The sequence below is a fragment of the Branchiostoma belcheri genome, unplaced genomic scaffold (assembly GCF_001625305.1).
Source record: "Branchiostoma belcheri isolate BF01 breed outbred unplaced genomic scaffold, Haploidv18h27 scaffold179, whole genome shotgun sequence".
Lineage (NCBI taxonomy): Eukaryota > Metazoa > Chordata > Leptocardii > Amphioxiformes > Branchiostomatidae > Branchiostoma > Branchiostoma belcheri.
In genome coordinates, this window is record NW_017803257.1 from 408,924 (window position 1) to 430,503 (window position 21,580).

The 21,580-nt window shown below is 42.6% G+C and overlaps 2 protein-coding genes across 2 annotated transcripts in view; one reads left to right on the forward strand and one right to left on the reverse strand.

The window, feature by feature from the left end:
* The window catches only part of LOC109467244 (kinesin-associated protein 3-like), a 74,763-nt gene extending 54,281 nt beyond the window's left edge, over window positions 1-20,482 (reverse strand). The window contains 20 exon segments of the mRNA XM_019765186.1: window positions 11,627-11,737; window positions 11,913-11,994; window positions 12,346-12,431; window positions 12,873-12,971; window positions 14,037-14,162; window positions 14,419-14,584; window positions 14,916-15,185; window positions 15,187-15,267; window positions 15,530-15,630; window positions 16,248-16,356; window positions 16,771-16,824; window positions 16,977-17,155; window positions 17,422-17,520; window positions 17,844-17,931; window positions 18,595-18,640; window positions 18,745-18,835; window positions 19,247-19,388; window positions 19,540-19,607; window positions 19,764-19,918; window positions 20,355-20,482. Of these exon segments, the coding sequence (XP_019620745.1) occupies window positions 11,627-11,737; window positions 11,913-11,994; window positions 12,346-12,431; window positions 12,873-12,971; window positions 14,037-14,162; window positions 14,419-14,584; window positions 14,916-15,185; window positions 15,187-15,267; window positions 15,530-15,630; window positions 16,248-16,356; window positions 16,771-16,824; window positions 16,977-17,155; window positions 17,422-17,520; window positions 17,844-17,931; window positions 18,595-18,640; window positions 18,745-18,835; window positions 19,247-19,388; window positions 19,540-19,607; window positions 19,764-19,918; window positions 20,355-20,386 (2,185 nt within the window). The 5' untranslated portion in view covers window positions 20,387-20,482.
* On the forward strand, window positions 4,061-10,882 carry LOC109467243. Its single transcript, XM_019765185.1, has 8 exons — window positions 4,061-4,931; window positions 5,318-5,443; window positions 5,717-6,021; window positions 6,336-7,392; window positions 7,764-7,910; window positions 8,294-8,508; window positions 8,833-8,901; window positions 9,285-10,882. The coding sequence occupies exons 1-8, from the start codon at window positions 4,107-4,109 to the stop codon at window positions 9,511-9,513; spliced, it is 2,973 nt and encodes a 990-aa protein (XP_019620744.1). The 5' UTR covers window positions 4,061-4,106; the 3' UTR covers window positions 9,514-10,882.
* Window positions 20,483-21,580: the final 1,098 nt, after the last annotated feature.

Genomic DNA, 21,580 nt, shown 5'->3' on the forward strand with positions numbered 1-21,580 from the left:
TCTCTATAATTCCTAAGCAGATAAAAACATGTCAGTCTCAGAAGTTAGCTGTACCCCAGAACTCAGGACTCTCGCCGTCCTTGAGGTATCAGAGTATCAGAGTTTCCCAATGCGTGCTGTTAGACAGGAAAGGATAATACACAAATGGACACAGAACCACATATAGGCTTGTAGTGGGGAAGGGGGCTGTCAATCATGGCTGACCTACAGGTCATCACCATGGCAACACAAAAGCCATCTTTGTCAACCAAAAAAAAGGAACATACAGTTCAACTGGACAAAATTGCTCCTAAAAGTTAGAAAAACATCAAAAAGCTAAAGAACTAACTTCAGTAAGGGCAGTTCAACACTTTACGAAACTGTCACTGTCAATGTTATATGTTGGCCTACATGTACAGAATTATGATTGACAAGTTCAGTGTCATGATGAGAGGGACAGTCTGTCTGCCGCCACCCTCTCCTGTGTCGCTGGTATGTGGGAGAGCAGGCCAGCTGATACCCTAGTTAGGAAGTGGTCGTGTCATGTCACGGAGACTGGACACAAATACACAGTCAGGGACTGGACATCATAACACAGAAGCTGGACACACATCTTACACAGAGACTGGATGCAGGGTTTCTTCAGTACAGGTCTTATCCCAAGAGTCACTGTGATGTCAGAAATGAGACTTGAGCTTCAACGTGCAGTAAGGTAGGAATTAAGAGGGTTTTTCTCAAAGGTCTCAGATTTGATTGGTTTTTCTGCTTAATGTCCAGTTTGTAGCTCATGTGCTATGGAATGGGAACTTCTGTATTCAGGGTCAAGCTAGCTTCAGGGCATTTGCCAACGACGGGTTATATTACTGTTAATCATATCACTAGTCTACATGTAGGCTGGTATACGTAGTGAGCCTTGTACCTCTAACTCTCAGCTGTTATTTGAAGACACATTATGAAGAGTCTTTATGGTTATTTAACAGTCCCCACCTTACAATGGACCATAACAAAGACAACGTGAGAAATTTTCCATAACAGAGTGAACTGCAGAATCATATTCAAACTGAGCTAAGTCAGTCTATATGAAACTAAGCTTATATTACATGTAAGTCTAGAAGGCAGGTCCTGTGTTTATTGTTTTAGCCTTGAATCCAATTACACTGTATAGTCTTGTATGACTAGTCTCCAACATACAAGAGCTCATCTAATATAATATATTTATCATATCAAAGTTTAACCAACAACTACAGAATGCAAAGCTTTTGTTTCAACAGCGGACACTTTTTACAGTGAAGCCAATTTTTCTGTCCAAGTTTGGTGGAGGAGAGTATGACTATATATAGCATGTCAGTTTTGATTGACATGTTGATTGACATGAGGATGTGGCCCTGCCTGTAAGGAAGCCTTATGAATGTATTTAGTTCTAAGCCAGCTGACACCACAGTAAGCCTGTCTGCAGGCCTGACATAGCTGGTTAGGGGGACCAATCGGGATGACAGACAAGGGATACATAGTTACAGGATTATGCCCCAACAGTTTAAAATTGTTGGTTCTAGGATTTGGAAAATAAATATGATAAAATGGAAGATAAACCTGGAAACAGAGTCTGAGTAGAAACTCTGTACCTTTGTGCACACAGTCTTTAAGTTAGGAAGTTAAGTCAAGTCAAGGGTTTTATTTTGCTTCGAATGCTTGTTCAGCCTACACAGAGGAGTGTGAGGAGTGAACATACAATGTAGTCTATCAAAAAGTCATGCAATCAAAACTTACATTACAGTCATTCTCCTGAACTTGACTGATAAATCTATATAATTATATATGGTTCCCAAGGACCCTTTCAATAGAAATACTTCATGAAAGGCTTAAAGCTCCAAGAAAAAAAAAACTTGTCTAGCTCCAAGAAAAACCTGTCATTTGTCAGTACAGTAAATAGAAATGTCAAAGCTTTGGTTACGGTGATTTTCTTTAACCTGAAAGAAGGTACAGGATTTCCTTTACATGCATTATATTGGATACCCCCTCCTAAAACTTCCCTTAATTACCTAGTATAGAAACACTCTATGAAAAGCTCCCATCTATTCAGCCTTGTGGTTTGTCAGTATCCCTTTCACAGCTTACATTACCCCCACTTCCTTCAGCCTGAATAACATTCCCCCAACCTGAATAACCCCCTCCCAGGGACAAGCCATTGTTTATTTCCGGGTCACCCTGCATGGCTGCTCCACAATACAAGCTCCCTCCGCCCCCACCGAACTTTAATAACACAGAAGTCCCCTTCTATAGCAGAGGACAGATGGTGGCAGTATAACTCCGTAGTAAACCGTGTCGGAGCGGTGTCACCGTAGCGGAAGCCATGCTTTCACAGCTTCACACCGTTTTGAAAAGGAGGTGACCTGTGGCAGGCTGTGAGGGACACGGTGGTTTGTTACATGCAGGAGTGTTGGGAAGGGTTTATTCTGTGTCAGTGTGGCTGTGAACAGCTGAGGGTTAGCTTCCTTCTAGAGGAGTTTTGCTATGGACGACTAGCTGTGAACACAGGTTAGACATCCATCTTAAAGAATCTTCAAGGTTCTTAAGACCTCTTTCTTTCGTGTGTAGTGAGTAACAATTTAAGCTACATTCAGTTCTTGTAGAATTGGACAATAATGAGTTCTTTGTATACTATTAGGAAATAGCTGCATGGGCACATTAACTGGGAGAACTGATGAAAAGTTGTCCTCAGGTTTAAAAGAATCTGTTAGTATCAAGTTCTTGGAATGGACATCTTTTGTATAGACTGCCGTTAAGGTGTGAAATTATCTGCCCAGGTAAACCAGGTGTACAGTCTGTCCAGGTGTTCTGGTGACCTGTCCAGGCCAGGTACATGTAGCCACCAGACGTAATGATAGTTTGTTTACTGTTACTTTTAACATTCCCCACAGGTAACACGTATCTCATAGCAACCAGGTAAACCACAACGTCTCAGGACAGACTGAAGGGTCTCTGGGTTCCTTAACAGACATTTGTTTATACAGCACACCTGAGGTCGTGTACCTGAGAGAGTTTCTCAAGGAGTTTTGTATGTAAAACAAACTCGTCTTCAGTCTTTGTGGTTTTAGCTAAGAAGGGACTTTACATAGTTTATGTTGTTACCTTAGAGGGTTTACTTAGCAAGTCTTTTCTTCCTGCCTATTGCATTCTTACAACTGCAGAGTCTAGTCAGAGTCTACAGGGGAAGCTTTTTCTTAGTTCTTGTTATGTTCAGCTTCTTAAGTTTGTGCACAAGTCTGGAGATTTCTTAAATGTATTGGCAGGCAATACAACTTTTCCAAATTGGACAGTGAAACTTTGGGTAAGTCAACTTTTGTGGAAAATTAATTACTGTATTCAACTATGCTTCAAAATTCATATTTTTTTCTTCTTTTATTATGTTTCTTTTTCTTCTTTTCAGCAAATGTTTTTGCAGGGTTGTCACAATGTTTAATCTCTGATTGCATGATCACAAGATGAATTCTATCATACCTGTAACTACACAGTACTGATGTCTCTAGCTAAACTCTGTCAGACAGTTGACCTTTGGTTTATGGTGTTTGTTTAAGTAGCTAAACCTCCCACACAAACACAGTTATCTCTCACTAGCCGCACTTCTCATGTGTTACAAGGTGTGGACATCCGGATATTCTATATACATGCGTCCTAGCTTTTGTGGTTCTTCTGTAGAAGCTTCATGTACTCAGAAAGCAGCACTTTTGGAAAGGAGCCTCTGTGAATGAATTCCTTCCACCACCTTTGACGTCTGGATCTAAGAGCCTGACCATGTAGATGACTTAACCTGGCAACAAATACTAGACTAAGTATTCTATAGTGTAGCTGCTAGACTGGATTGAAGACTAGTGACATATTGTATTGTCAATTGTCTTATATCATCAACAGTTATTCTTAACTCCCCACACTTCTGACCATTTTGATTTTTGTTCCAGCTAACACGAGCTCCAAATTTTCTCATCCTACTTCTACAAAAAGCACACTCAGTCAGATACAGGCTGAGTGTACTTTTTGATCCAGGCACACTTCTGACCATGATTATGACTTCTGTTACAGCTACCAGGCTTGAGTGAGAAACACCCCAGGAATACACTAGAACAGCTACAATGGTCCAAGTGAGCTCCATCCTGCTCCTCCTGTCTGCCCTGTTGGGACTGTCGGCCGCGGGGGGAGAGGACGCGCTGTGTTCATGTACCCAGGGGGACCAGCCCATTCTCCCAACCAGCGGGGGGAACCAGGTCTATACCATTGTTATACCCAACAACAACAACGGGGGGGAGTCACCCACATGTGTCACCGCAGACATTGCGCCTTCCACTGCGGAGAAGATTCAGACAAGAATCGTCCTACTCGAGAACAAGATTCTTAAGGAGACATTGCTGAATAAGGAACAAGACGCCACCTTGGCTAGACTTGAGAGGGAAAGAACACTACAAGTTAACACAACCAAACCTGACAAGCCGTCAGGGAAAGAATCTAACGTTAAGGACCAACCGGTTGAAGCGAAATTCTCAGGGAGCATCCAGACGGAGTTTAAGGCGTACCTCGAGGACGATCGCGCGAGTTTCCTCAGCGGGACGGCACCGGCGTATGTCATGGACGTGCCCAAACCCTCCCACCACCACAGGAAGGACACGACCTTGAGCCACAAGGACGCGACCTTGCGCGGCATTATGGAGCAGCTGGAGGCGCAGGAGAAACGTCTGTCAGAGACCCAGGAGACCGACAAGGACCAGGAGGAGAAGTTTGCTGAGATTTTCCGGCGGAACAACAACCTGTCCGTGGAGATGGCAAGGTCGAAGCTGGCCAGCGCCAAGGTCACGGCGACCTTGGAGAAGCTGCAGCAGTCGAACAAGAACCTGAGTCAGCAGCTGGGGGCTGCACAGGAGGAGAACAGGCAGCAGAGGGTCAAACTGCAGGAGACCTGGGAGGTGGGTTGAAAATTATATATACAGAACTTCTGCCTACTTCTTAGCCTTCTCCCTGCTGCCTACCCCCATAACTGATAGAAGTATGGCGCCAAGAGGATACCTTAGCAGGCTGAGGGTTGACGTACTTTCCTACATACTTCTAGATATAGTGTTGAAGCAAGATCAAATTTTCATGAACTAGACCACATGCTATAAGAAGGCAAAGCTAAGAAACTTGAGTTTCCTGCAAAAGGCTCAATAATTTGTTCCAATTGTTCATATTTTCATGACCCTACAACCCAAAAATGCACACAGATTAGGAACATCAATGCAACAAATTGTGGTTTCCTTACATTTCGAAACCTGCCTCTGTGAATGCCATACCCATGTTGCCCCCCCTCCCCCAGGTGTTAGTGGACTACAAGTCGTCCTTTAACCAGCTGGTCGGGCAGTTCCAGCAACTCGCCAAGGTCAACACACACCTGGAGACAACGGTCAAGAACCTGTCCCAGACACTGCAGCACCTGCAGCAGGTGGGTAACACACCTGTAAATACCTGTATAGTATTACACACCTGTTCACACTTTCTTACATTTTTCACCAATGACTCATGACTGTTATACTGGTTGACTGTTATAATGACATATAACTGTAACTGTTATAATGACATATCACCTTTTTGCAACTTTCACCTATGACCTATCACCTTTGTTAAAGCTTTACAATGTATGACCTATCACCTTTGATTCATGACCTATCACCTTTCTTACAGCTCTTTAACCTATGACCTATGGCCTTTCCCACAGACCTATAACCACCAGCAGACGAAGCTTGCCTCCATGGAGCAGGCAGTACAGAACTGCACCAGGGGCTGCCGGGGTGCAGTAATGCACAGCAGCCAACAGGGGGCGGCAGTGTACAGGACCAGCCAGGCTGCAGCGCTGCTCAGCAGCAGCCAGGGGTCCTCGGTGCACAGTCAGGGTGTACCGCTGCACAGTACCAGCCAGGGAGTACCGCTGAGCCAGCCCAGTGTCCGGCCGTATGAGACCACAGGAGCGGGGTACCCGTACCACATGCTGGAGAAGGGCATTCAGCTCAAACAGGCGCCACAGTGAGTACAGGCAGCTTCAGTTTAAATACTCATTATGGTGAAAACTTCTCAGATCTCAAAATGTTTTTTAGGCTACATGTCAAAAGACAACCATGGCCTAGGACTCTCACCAAACAAAGTATCAAATCAGAATGTTTGCCTCAAGACTTTGATTTTGTGCCCAGACTTTGAGACACTGTTTTCCTTCATGCTCTAGACTTACAATTTGTATATCTTGGAGTAGAGAAGCAGTCAGTAGATAGCTTTTACTGTTTACGAAAGTATTGACTGTGTGAGACCCAGGAGGATTGAAAACTACATTTTGCTTCTTGTAGACTGCTGTCAGCAGAGAAGGCCTGGGAGATCCACAATCAGAAGAGCAACGCAAACACACAGGACACTCAGGGGTACGGAGGCACCCAGCATCAGGAGCCGAGCTACTACTACAGCGGGGGCAGCTACGGGGGGTCAGATACGGGGAACACGTACGGTAACAGCTACGGGAACACCTATCAGAACTCTGGTTCGGGGAGTAGCTATGGCAACACTGGCGGTAGCTATGGCAACACTGGTACAGGCGGTAGCTATGGCAACACTGGAGGTAGCTATGGCAACACAGGTGGTAGCTATGGCAACACAGGTGGTAACTATGGCAACACAGGTGGTAACTATGGCAATACTGGTAACACCTATGGCAGCACGGGTAACACCTATGGCAGCAGGGGTAACACCTATGGCAGTGGAGGCACAGCGAACACCTATGGATCCTATAGTGCTGGAAACACCCTCGGGAATACCGGTACAGGGAGCACCTACGGAAGTGGCAGTACGGGGAGCGCGTACGGAAGCAACGGAGTAGGGAGTACCTATGTCGGCAGCAACACAGGAAATGCCTATGTGAGTGCTGGAAACACATACCAGGGTGGCAGTAGTGTTTACAGGAGTGGGGAAAGTTCCGGTAGCGTCTATCGCAGCGGAAGCTCGGCAAACACTTATCGCAGCAGCAGCGATGGAGGCAGAAACACCGCAGCATTTACGCAGTCTGAGACCAGCTGGCTGTATCCCGGCAACGACGGAAACACCCAGGACCAGCTGTCCACGTATCCACGCAGTCAAGACCCAACTTACGACCCCGAACAACCCGAAAAACAGCCCACATACGACCCGGACGGTTACCAAGCAGACGCACCAGCCCCCGCAAAGCTCCTCGCTTCCGAGCCGGCGAAACCGGTCGTTAGGCAGCCGCTGACGTTCGTTAAGGCTAATGATGCGGCCACGCCAATGAAGGACTACGAACAGGAGTACCTGGCACAGTATAAGGACGCCCAGTACACCGAGCCCAACGCTGCGTTCGGGGACTCAGCCTACGAACCCATCTCAGACCTACTCAAGGTGTGTTTGTTTGCTTCCTTGAATGTTAATATTGGGATTAACCATTTAGTAATACAAAAAAAGTATATTTAGTATCTTATCACAATTTGTCTAGCCTGGATCCTGTTTTTTTATTTTTGCCACACTGGGCTAAGTACAGCTCACAACAAAACATGATGAACAGAATCTGATACAAAGAAACTAAAGTATCGTTATACAAATTCAAATTCTCCTCTCCCTTTTCAGTTATTAGTAGAAATAAAAGAACAGATAAAATTGAGGTTTTCAATGCAAGAATGCTTAATTAAGATGATGTCTAAGTGGCTAAGCTGCAGTAGACACAGTAGACAAACAGTAAGGCCATGGGACTAGCTTTATCCTTGTTGTTTCAGGTGACGAACCTGCCCCGAGACTGTGCGGACTGGTTTGTAACCGGCCACCTGAAGTCAGACATCTACATGGTGGAGCCGACAGACTGGCAAAGCTTCCCCGTATCATGTGACATGGACACGGCAGGAGGCGGCTGGACTGTGCTACAGGTGGGTGTGTTTGTTTGTGTGTTTGTTTTTTCGTAAGTGATGCCGAGGAAGAGTGATGGATATCACTCAAAATGTCCAAAATTAATTTCCGTACCATAACTTTTAGAACTAGCAGCAGAGTTTGAATTGCCTATGGTAATTTGTTTACCAGGATGTCTAACCTTCATGAATGTATGATACATCTTAGTAACTTCTTCTAAATTTATATGAGAATGATTTAGTTTCAAGATTTAGTATAATTTTAAAGGAGGAGAGCTTAGCATTTTCTCAGGCATTTTCTCTCCTCCTAAACTCAAAGGGCTTCAAAATTGTACTCCAATTGACACAAATCTTCAGTTGTCACTAAACTGTTTTGTTTAAAATTTTGTTTACTCTTATCCCAGCGACGCACAGATGGAAGTGTGAATTTCAACCGTGACTGGTCGGACTACTCTCGTGGGTTCGGCACGATTAGCGGGGAACACTGGCTCGGCCTTGATAACCTGTACTACCTCACCCGACAACGCAACTACAAACTCCGCATCGACCTGACGGACTGGACGGGGAAACGTGTCTTCGCCGAGTACGACCAGTTCTACATCGATGGAGAGGACGACAGGTATTTGTCTTTATTTGTAATATAAACCTCACATTTGTTTTTATGCTTACGAAAATAGTTTCAACAGGTTTGTAGAGTAAAGGATACAGGGGTTTTCTTTTACACAACCAATATTGTCTTACATGTACCTTGCTTACGTTTCGATGTCTATCAGACACCAAGCTGAACTCCAGTCAGAAGTCTGATTTTAGACACTGAAATGTATAAGGCAAGGTAAGAAAGATTGGTTGACAATGTGTAAAAGAAACCCTCTGACTGTATCCTATTAATTTGTGTACCTGCTATGTCATTGGAAAACAATAAAAATCTGAATCTGAATCCCAGGTACCGGCTGCACATCTCGGGTTACCGTGGCAACGCCAACGACTCGATGGTGTACCACGACAAGCAGAGGTACTGTATCATTCTGTATCTGTTACTGTATAGCCAGTACTTAGTCTATTTAAAATATTTATATATAACCGCCCTTAGGTGTAACACACCAGCTTCTGTATCATTCTGTATCTGTACCTTTGAACATCTAACACTAAACACTGTTTAAAGCTATCAAATAATAAATTCTGTATCGTTCTGTATATCTAAATCTAAACATTGTTTAAAGCTATCTTTATCTGTAATCTTTATCTGTAATCTTTATCTGTATCTTTACCTTTGAACATCCACATTTTGTAACTTCTAGACATTGTTTAAGAGCTATAATGATTATGCCCCTACTGTGATTGGTGACAGCGGGTTTTGTACCCTTTCCAGCTTATAAAGTTTGTCTTTCTGTGTAGGTTCAGCACGAGAGACCGCGACCACGACCGCAGCGGGGGCCACTGCGCGGAGCAGTGCAGTAGCGGCTGGTGGTTTAACAACTGCCACTTCTCCAACCTGAACGGGGTGTACCACCAGGGCGGGCCCTACAACCACACCTTCCGCTCGGGCATCGAGTGGTACCACTGGAAGGGCAAGAGCTACTCCCTCAAGGGCGTGGAGATGAAGGTCAGACCGTCAGACTTCTGATGACCACCTTCAGGTGTTAGCTCAATGTCATTTATACACACTTTGAACAACTCCAGGACTTTCTGCTTCAACTACGTCAAATTTCTCAGAGATGAAGGTCAGACCATTCAGACTTCTGATGATGACCTTCAGGACGACCTTAAGGATGACCTTCAACACACCTGTCTGCTAAACGTTGCCAGTGTTTCACTACAACACATTTTTTATGTACATGTGACCGTGAGTGAAGAGTTTATAAAGATCAAACACACCTGTCTCATGTCTAACATTTCTGATGATCACTTTGACTTGAACAACTACAAGTAAAAGTGTGTGGAAACTAAGTTTGATCAAACTTCTCAGTTGGAACCAAAAACCTCAAGTCACTTCCCCAAAGCACTTCCACATGTTGCTAGCTAGTACCGAGTACACCCATGTAATAAATGAAAACAAGCACATCTTGATTTCTTAGAAACAGAGCATTATTTACGACACTTATTCAAGACTCAGTAAATAGACCCGCTTTGCACCTGTGACACAGAGAACCATCCTCAGGGATTCAGTATTCCAACCAAATAAATGTCACTCCACAATCATGGAAGAACAACGTTCTGTCACCGACTGCATTCAGACATACATGTACATGTACAGCACTGTATATGACTGTAGAACATCTATTACTCTGTTTCTTATGTGATAAACTGATGATTGAGTCTCCATGTATATCTACAAACCACCATGTACAAAACTGCTGATTTCTCTTAAAATTTTATGGAATTTATCATATTCAACATTATATCAAATCTCAATTCAAAAATTATGTCAGGATTCCTGTTCATTCTTAGTGTTTTACGCCTGTTTTTTCAACATCTAGTTCTACTTTTTTACTCCACCTCCTACAGGGCAAAAACAAGAATAAAACTGTGAGAATGAATAGATCCATATATCTGGATAGAGAACTTAATATACATTGTGCCATTTGTGTCTTATATTGACTGAGGTAAGTTATGAAGAAAGATTCTATAATTGTGGAAAAACCTATTATTAGTTTCTGGTATCAGAACATATCTTTGAAGCATCTCATTTTTGTTATTGTGAGTCACAGCTAGTATTTATGCAAATTAGTTATGCAAATTAGCCCAGGTCAACGCCCTGAGTTGTAAATATTGCCTTTATTCATTATTTTCTATTCGTTAGTATTAATTAGTCTTCATCATTATGACGCTCTGTAAGAGTTATCCAATCTTTTCATTTTTATCACTCGTGTATTTTTAAGCATTATTATTTTATTATATTGAACATTCATGGTGCTACAGAACATACTGTTTACCTCTTAGGTGGTTTGTTTGTTGGGTACTTTGTATAGTTAGTGTTTATGTGTATTTTTGAACCCAGAATAAAATTATTTCTTCTCTAACTAGGTTGCTTGAATCTGCTTTCATTTCTTGTAGGAATTCATAATCATCAATAACGATAGCAAGTTAGTGAATTTGCAATCTTGTGATTAACCCCAAAACTTTTAACACAACCAGAAGAAAAATTGCATTTAATTCTAAAGACCAAGCAGAGGCAAATGTTGACAGATCTGAATTCTGACTATAGTTATCTACAGACCCATGGCACATGATATACACATCAGATTCCGTATATAAATGGTTACAGTTTCTAACTTACCTTTGGCCTTAGCTCCTCAATCAACAAAAGTCCTGTTGTGTTGGTGGACAAAAAATCACCTCCAGACTTTTCTGTCTTGTGCTTCAACGTCAACTTATACATGTAACTCATATCTGTATACACCAGTATGTGCACACTGGTGCCAACTTATAACCATTTTTATCACACAATAAAGCAAAATAAAACCTCAACTGACCAATAATCTCTAAGATTCAGGCTACCAACACAAACTGTAGGTCAAGCAACTGCATCCTGGGCTAGCAAAAAAGACTTACAGACAAAGAGCAGAATCACATGTAATATTGATTATAAACTTTGTATCAAAATATAATATTACACAATAATGGACAACCCGTCCAGCCAGGGACAGGCTTAGGGAATAATTGTGTCAACAACAATCCCCAGGATTGTTTGATTGTTTGTTTGTTTGATTATGGTGTTCTCTCGTTGCCCCACATACCTGCATGTGTGTAAAACAGGTCCGGCCTGTCCAGTATGTCCTCCTCGTGCAGGTACGGCCCAAAGCCGTCGTCTCCGTACATCAGAGCATCAGAGTCGTCCATCTGCCTGGATTCCACCATCTCCAGCCACTGTGAGTTGTGCCACCGGAACTTCTCAAGTTTTATCTTCTTACCCCACTCCTCATCATTCTCCTAAAGATACACAAACACGTTCTTAAGTTCCTGTAGTTATGTCTTAAGTTCCTGTAGTTATGTCTTAAGTTCCTGTAGTTATGTCTTAAGGAGACTCCACCATCTCCAGCCACTGGGAGTTGTGCCACCGGAACTTCTCAAGTTTTATCTTCTTACCCCACTCCTCATCATTCTCCTAAAGACACACAAACACTTTCTTTAGTTAGCTTTCTTTAGTTACGTCTTAAGGACAACATCTGCCAAGATTCCACCATCTCCAGCCACTGAAAGTAGACCTCCAGCTTATTCACAATAAATACAGAATACCAGTAAGGCCTTCCAAGTTTTGTAGAAGATGGCCAGGTCCTGACTTAGGCAGTGAGGTAGACAAGTTTTGTAGAGTGAACTTACAGTCACTGTGATGATGTCCAACCTGTTGTCCAAGTTGTGATCAGTGTTCTTCGTATAACATACAACATACCAGACCAACCCATAGACATCCTAAATCTCAGGCCTACCTAGGATCAGAGTCAGAGAGCAGACTCACCGCGATAATGTCCAGTGTGTTGTCGCAAACCTTCCTGATCTCTGCGTTCTTATCGTGCATCAGGTCAATCAGGTACGCTGAGGCTTCTGGGATGGGGTTAAGGGTCAAACACTACAAGGAGATGAACTACTTGAATACATGTACATGAATACATGTACAGTGTATGTTCTAAGAGCACAGCAAAGAGTATGAGGATTTTTGGGAGGTAGGATTCAATGTCTTTAGTCTCAAACTGGTTGATGTGTTGGGTCACTCTAACTGTGGAAACCCATTCTTTACGTTTTAAGGGGCCCACATTTGAAGTCACTTTTTCTTGCTAGTTCTATTACCCTGAGGTTTGCATCAACACTAGCATCATAACAGATGCAATCATTCAACTTTAGATTCATCACATATTTAGAGTCTTCATTTCCTTGTCAAGTGTTAGTACAAGTCTACTCAGGAGAAATTTTTTTTAAAGATGAACAGACTCCAATAAAATGTTAAACCCTACAGCTCCACAGCTGAACTGCCCAGTAGAAGGATACGTGTGTCCTTAATGATGACCTCTCGCGTCGCCTCGTGGAAAATCATCTGGTAGAACACGTACACAATCTGCAGAACAACCTCATCGTCTTCTTGTTTAGCTGGGAGGGACAAAAAACAAAAAACATTCTATCAGCAGTTCATGGAAACCAACATTGGAGTTATCAAGGCTTGCAAACTGATGTATCTTTACCTGCCAACATTTCGTGTGTCAGTTTCCTTCCTCATTAATAGTCTATCAACAGATAACACTACATGACATTTGTTCACAAGTTTATGGCATCATGAAGCTTGTTCTGCTTCTCAAAGATCCCTTCCCTGCCTGTGATAATTGGGAAATGGCCAAAAGCTGACTGAAAACTGTAGGCGATTCTGTCCGGATTCTGTTCTGACACTCTTGAATTCCGTCTCATCGTTGTCATCTTCCCATCGCTACGAATAATGACTGAAAACTGTAGTGGCTACCTAACTCTGTAAATCACCAAGGCAGTAAACCAGGAAACTGCCTAACTCTAATCTCCAAGCAGATCTTTTGGTGGGGTAAGACAGTATCAAATTGGCCAGTCTGTATCCATTCCCCCACCCAAGATCTGCCTCCAGTCGAAACGTCAAAGGCTATTAACACCTAGTTGTTGCCTGATCAAAATATTCTTACCAAGTAGTTTATTGCCCTGACCACCAGGCAAGGCTCTTGCCCTCCTAGTGGGCCAGCTGGTTGAGCATTACTCTCTATGGGTCCCCTTATTTTGTTCAGTTTAACTAAAGGAAAGAAGGTCCAACATATGTTTTGTAATATCTGCGGTTTTGAACCACAATGAGCCCAGTTATTGACATTTCTATGTTTCAGCCAGCATATTTTAGTACCAGCATATAGTATTATCTGGACAGGGTTAGGCGAGAACTCCCACTGAGATGTGCGCGGGTGACTGCATTTGTCCCAGATTCAAGCTATAAACCGCTTGTAAAAATCTTAGCACAACAAATTTTTGATAGTTGTTAATAGGGACACAAGGAGGGGCAGCAACACCATTTTTGAAAAGAAGTGCTCCTCCCTGTTCGAGTGCCGGCAGATCTTGGGTGGGGGAATGGATACAGACTGGCCAATTTGATACTGTCTTACCCCCACCAAAAGATCTGCTTGGAGATTACCTAACTCTACAACTCACCATTCAGCAGGTCAATGAGTTGTTGGATGACTCCGGCCTTGGACAACATGGCGGCACAGTCTTCATCTGTGGACACTGTTCCCACCAGTATCACTGTTTCTAACACAACGTCGTCCTCTGCATTCCCTGTAAACAACAAACAACAACATGTAAACAAACAACATGGCGGCACAGTCCTCATCTGTGGACACTGTTCCCACCAGTATCACTGTTTCTAACACAACATCGTCCTCTGCATTCCCTGTAAACAACATATTAACATGTATTCAACAATCAACAAGACAGGCCACAAAGTGTGTTTTTCTCTTGTCCACAAATCAACCTCTCAACAATATTTAGGGAGTTCATAGTTGAAAGGTGAGGTTATCCAGAATGCACCTACCAGGTTTGAGTTTGTCCTTGATGAAGGTCACAAGGTCGTACTCCTGCAGCAGGAGTTCATAGTTCAGGTCAGGGATGGTCAGATTACCCAGGATGCCCAGGCACTCGATCACGAAGTCGTCGTCCTCACAGTTCTTAATGGCGTTGGCCAAATCAGCCACATACTCCTGCAAAATAACGATAGCCTTGTTATTATAAAGACAGGTTAAAACACTGCATTGGATTCTCACTAACTGATCTGCAGTGCCCTCTAGAGCTTGTAGTTGGCACTGCAGGTTTAGTATGGTTACAAGCATCAGGACTGAAATTTGAACAGCTTTATGTAGTTGCTGTGTTGCACTGCAGCACCCTCCAACTTTTACCATTGGTACTGCAGCTAGCCTCACCATGAAGTGCCCTCTAGCAGGTACCATTGGTACTACAGCTACATAACCTCACCACAAACAGTGCCCTCTAGCTTTTTCTATTGGTACTACAGCAAAAATGTTATAACCTTACCACAAACATGCCCTTGGTTGGCCCGTCGTGCTGGGAGATGTTTCGGACCATCTTCATGAGAAGCGGGTCCTTTGTCTTGAAGGCTCTCTTCATGAGCAGCTTCAGGCCGCTGCCCTCGCACACCAGCTGGGCGTTTCGCTTGTTAATGGCCAGGTTTATACACAGGGCAACCAGCTCTAGGTCTACCTGCTTGTCTGGGCACTCCAGAACCATCTTCATCACCTGGGAACAGGTGAGACAACAGGTGAGACAACAGGTGAGATAATACAGTGAGATAATACAGGTTTATACACAGGGCAACCAGCTCCAGGTCTACCTGTTTGTCTGGGCACTCCAGAACCATCTTCATCACCTACAACAGGTGAAACAACAGGTGAGATATTACAGGTGAGACAACACGTGAAACTGTACAAGTGAGATACCACAGAGGAAACACCTGCTTTACTAATATGAGTGCATCTTGTTTTGACAGAAAATCAAAGACAGGCTACATGTACCTAAGGACTGCTGGAAAAATCTTGCTTTACCCAACTACGGTAATCAACCAAAAAAACAAACCAATAAACAATACCAATATTTCTGCCACAACCACAGATGCTGAGTACTGTACTCACCACAGGAATGCAGTCTGTGTAAGTGAACATGGACTTGCAGCGGTCGTCCATACTGATGTGGTACAGGATACACAGGACAACCACTCGGTGGTTCTCATTATCTGCAACATAACAACAACAAAAATAAACAAATAAACAACAACAGGTCTGATGTGGTACAGGATACACAGGACGACCACACGGTGGTTCTCATTATCTGCAACACAACAACAAAAATAAATAAACAAATAAACAACAACAGGTCTGATGTGGTACAGGATACACAGGACGACCACACGGTGGTTCTCATTATCTGAAACAACAACAACAAAAACAAATAAACAACAATAAATAAACAACAACAGGTCTGATTTGGTACAGGATACACAGCACAACCACACGGTGGTTCTCATTATCTGGAACACAACATCAAAAATAAATAAAATAAATAAATAAAAACAAATAAACAACAACAATCTATCATTAGGTCTGATGTGGTACAGGATACACAGCACAACCACACGGTGGTTCTCAATTTCTGCAACAACAACAACAAATAAACAACACATCACTTGGTCCTTGGAAAATTCAACCAGCATCAGATTATCTTTAATTTGCCACAGGCATGGTTCAGGAGATTGTGGACTATCCAGAATCCTGTCTGAGCATAGTTCTGGAAAAGGTACAGTTCTGGATGCAATACGAGACACTCATGCAACTTCAGAGTAAAGACACGTACTGATGAGTGCCGTGAGTTTGGGCAGGAGGCCGACTTTGACGATCTTTCCTCTCATGTCCGTGTCGAAGGACAGATTCAGCAGCAGACGCAGGGTGATATTCAACAGGTCCTGCATAAACACACAAACAAACCTGTCAGCAAGGATTTCAAACTCATCAATTGTCATCAAGAATCTGTTGTATTGGTATAAAAGGCTTCAGCCAGGAATTCATGCATCTCAAATATCTGTATATTCAATTCTGTTTCTAGACACAGATTTTATTACTGTGTCCTCTAGACACAGTAATAAAATCAGCCTACAACTAAAAGTTCTGATGTCAAGGGGAGGCGGCAAACTAAGGCAATCTTGTTTCGAATACTGGTCTCTATAACTGGCAATAGTATATCACAAAGATACTGTAAATGTCCAGTAGAAGCTCAGCCTATGGTTCTACTGCGTTGGTCTGGATGAGAAATAACAGTTGAGATTATACTGTACACACCTCTGTTCACAGTAATAACAGTAAGACTGTTGTTTACATACCTCGTGATCACAGGGAATGAGTCTGGCCAGTTTCTCCACCACTTCCTGCTCCGCCTGCAGGGTAAGAGAACATCAAGAGAACATCGAACTGGACTCACAGATACAACAGTCACACAACGCCCTCTAGCTTTTACCATTGGTACTATAGCTGATAAACAGTGCTGATGCAGTCTAGTATGAAGAATGAAGAAAGTACCCAAACTCACCATGTCGTTCTTATTCTCCACATAGATACTGAGCTTCTTCAGGAAAGACACGACAAGGATCAGCAGCTCAAAGTTGTCCCTGTCCAGGGTCCGAATCAGTACCGGAATGATGGACTTGTTTCTCATCTTCATCTCCACTTTGTAGTCTTCTGCCAGGTTCAATAACATGTAGAACGACACTGGGGGACAGAAGTTAGCAACATATTTGACTTCTGATTCAGACACTGGATGGATGGGACAGAAGTTAGCAAATTATTTGTCCTCTGATTCAGACACTTGGTAGATAAGACAGAAGGTAGTGACTTATTGGGTTTCACAGATTCAGACACTAAAAAAGAATAGCTAGCATGACCTGTAAGTGACGTTGACATGACATGCAAGTGACCTTGACATGACCTGTAAGTGACCTTGACACAACCTGTCAATGACCTTGCCATGACCTCACCTCTCATCAGCTGTTCCTGTTTCTTCACGAGACTCTCAAACTTCTTCAGACTCTTCTCGTAGTCCTTCTTAGTCGAGCTGCTGTCGGGCTTTTCTTCCAGTGTGAAGAGTTAAGGAGGTACTGGAGAATACAAGTCTTATTACTGTCAATCACTAATGGCAATACAAAATAGATGCTTGTGATTCATGACCTGGTCTTTATTACTCATCTACAGTGTATAGAGAAAATCTCATACTATTACAACAGTAGAGACACAAGCAACATCTGTACACTTTTCTCTTCAATACAAACACTGTATGTGAAATATATAGGAGAAAGGGACCTCAATAAGTAATTATGCCTTGCTCAATGGTCATAAAGCAAATGTCAATAAAAGTTACCTGGCACACAGATTTATTATTGAAGAAACTCAGAAAGGATATGTATTTTCTTCTTTTTCTCGAGTTCAGATTTCCACAAGTCATGTTTATCCAGCTCCTGTCTGATGATGTCCATACACAAAGCTCCGATCTGGGGGGGAAAATAAAAATGACTCATAAACTCATATTTTATTCACAGAGAGTAGATTTGTCATAGCACATTCGATAAAGGCATACATCACTTGATGTCATGAATGGTTGAATGGCTAGACTAGCAGACACAAGATCGAAAAGTCGCTGGTTCAAACTCATCAGCCTGGCATTCCTGACTGAACATTGTATCCTTGGGAAAGGCACTTGGCAGGATTCTACTCACTCCATCCAGGTATAAAATGGGTACCTGACTTCGGTTGGGGAGGTAAAGGGCAGTGGAAGGAGAGGGATGGACTCCACTTTCAATACCCTGCCCTAGACACAGTAGACTAACAACCCTCTGCCCCTACGTCCTTAGAAGGGCTAGAGGACAAGTGGTACCCTTTATTTATTCTTACTGTGGGTCTTCACGTCACATGAAGTACCTTATAATGAGAGATAACCGGGTGAAACTGTGAGAAACTTGAGAAGCAGAAGAAGACGTAGATGATGTTTGTGTGTGTGTGTGTGTGTGTGTGTTAGTGTGTGTTAGTGTATGTGTGTGTGTTAGTGTGTGTTAGTGTTAGTGTGTTAGTGTATGTGTGTGTGTGAGTGTGTGTTAGTGTTAGTGTGTGTGTGTGTGTGTGTGTGTGTGTGTGTGTGTGTGTTAGAACTTTAGTACCTTATAATGTGAGATAACCGGGTGAAACTGTGAGAAGCTGGAGAAGTTTCTATGTGTGTTAGTGTTAGTGTTAGTGTTAGTGTGTATGTGTTTAGTGTTTGTACCTTATAATGAGAGATAACTGGGTGAAACTGTGAGAAACTTGAGAAGCAGAAGAAGACGTAGATGATGTTTGTGGCGAGCTCCGTGCTCCGTTTCCAGTCTTCCCGCAGAACCCGTGCCAACGCACTCAGGATGTTCTCTGGAATCACAGGAAAACAACAAAACCTCAGATAAAATTGTGGAACAGATGCTAGATTACAAACAGTTATACAAATGTACTTCAGACAAAAAAACAACAGTTCTCTGTCATGGCAGTAAACATTACCTCAGATAAAATCTTTGGAACACTTGTAACATTTCACACTCAGAATGTTTTCTGGAACAGCAGAAAAGGACAAAAGCTCAGATGAAAAGAGATGTTTCCTTACAAAAACAGTTGTTGAGACAGAAGAAAAGTAGCTTTACACTTAAAAGAATTTCTCCTTTTTAAATACAGAAATGACAAAAACCACAAATTGGCCAGACTTTAAATTACAAACTATTGTTGTTGGCACTTCCTCTGAGAAAAACAGTTGTACACTTCTGCTAAAAACATGTTGAAAGAACGTACCATTCTGCACCAGTTCTTCAAGGTTGTCAGGGTTACGGGACAGTTGCAGAATTAGTGCAGAACCTCGGACTTTCTTAGGGACATCCTCGTACAACAGCTCCATGTAGTCATCAAGGTCGTTAATGTTCGCCACCTCGTCAACCTGAACTCAGAAAAAAGAAAGTTTTGTTTAATGGATTGAAGCACACAAAAAAAATCAAAGCTGAACCTAAAATCTGCAATACAAAAACCTACAACACAACATTTCTCAAAATTTCTACTGCATAACTCAAACATGAACAGCAGACTCTGACCTCCATGCCGTCGAAGGGCGGCGGGTCCTTCAGCTGTCCTGTGAAGGTCGATGACCCCTTCTTGTCAGCTGGAGAACAAACATATCAGGTGTCAGTTAGCCCCGCAAGGCATGATGGGAGTTATGCATCATCTTCTACATGTATAACCATGGATGGATGTGTTTGATGCATTGTGAAATTTTATACAAATAAACAAAGAAAGGTTTATAAACAAACAAACAAACCTGAGGAGAGGGGTGCGTCCTTCCTGTTTTGTAGATAGTACAGCAGCTGTTCGACTTCGGGCAGCTTGCTGGGGTGGATCAGTTTACACTTCTCCACGATTTCCCGCGCCAGCAGCGCGATGTTGCTGTTCTGGTTCAGGTGTTTGACCTTGATCCTGAGGAAGGTCAGAACAAACGTGTCAGCACAAATAGAACACAACAGTTCTGGTGACCTCAACATGACCTCAAATTATACAGCTGTGCTGCCTTGCCACAGGAAAATGGTTTGGTTAGAAAGCAACCCTGTTTCTGCACCCTGCCAGTTAGCTTTTTTAGCACTGATTGCATTCCTTAGGATAAAGCATCATTCTGGATGTTCTCTCATATCCAGAATTGTTCCTGGGACAAATCTAAGTTCTTGGACATGCCGAGACTCTCCTGAACTGTGCCTAACCCTAACCCTAACCCATTCAGGCATGGAACTAGATAGGCACAGTTCTGGATACAATAGAGACTATCCAGAACTGTGCCTGATCCTAACCCTAACCCATTCAGGCATAGAACTAGACAGACGTGGTTCTGGATATAAAAAAAGTATGAGACTGTACTTACACTTTCTGGCACTCCTTCCTCTCCCCCAGCATGGGATCTCCCAGCTCTCCCAGAATTGTAGCTTCTACCTCATAGTTCACGATCAGGGCCTTCTCTGTAGGGTGGACATCTATCCCTCCTCCTTTCACTTTCCTGTGGAACAACAACAATAAATAAGAAAAATGAAATAAACAACAACTATCATGACTAATCGATATCGTACCTCTACACATCAGTCACCCACGCACACACACTCACTCGCACGCACTAACAAACACACACACACAAACACACCCCTGCACGCGTGCACTACCACACACACTAACAAACACTTGTAACAGTGGGGGGTTTATAGACAATCACTCACACGCACACACACACACTTACACATACAATAAAACACACACACACTTACACATACAATAAAACACACACACACACAAACGCACTGACACACACACACACACACACAAGCACACATGCACCCTCCAAATTAAATTATTTCACATTACGATGGTATCATTCGAAACTATACTTTCATGATTGACATTTTTTTCTTTTAAAAAGTTGCAACAAAATGCACATACGAAATTCATAGGAATAGTATTCTTATCACCATACATGTCATAATTCAATTATTTTTGACAGCTAGGTTTTTTTTGGGCCGACTGAGAAAAACCTAATTTCCTATTCATTCTCTCATAAACGAGGACCAAAATTAACTAAAACCCACCTTTTCAGGTATCTAGCGTCTTCAGCCTGCATTGTGGTGCGTTGACTTGCTCACAGTTGTTAGTGGGAAGGAGAAATGCAGCGTTTTCTTCAATGTTTACAAACTGTTTACTTCTCTTCCGCCATTTTCCACAGAGATCAGGAATTCTGCGCACTGCATGACGGGACATTTGTTGGACTGTTACATGTGGAAGTGGGGAATATGAAAACTAAATGTATTGTTAAGTCATCATCGTCATGTAAAATAGAAAAATAAATAAAAATCATTTTACTGCCTATTAAAGTCAAATAAAGATTTTAAATAAAACCAATTTTTATCAATCATTTTATTATATAACTTCATATTTCCCCCGTTTTTCATAGTGCACTCTTCCAAATGTGACCTAGGTCAGCCGGATTTCGCGCGATTACGTCACGTGCAGGATGGACAATACCACTTTAGAAAAAATAGGTAGTGCAACTTCATAATGCATATTAAATATGATAACTTAGGAAACATAACGGCCTCAACTGCA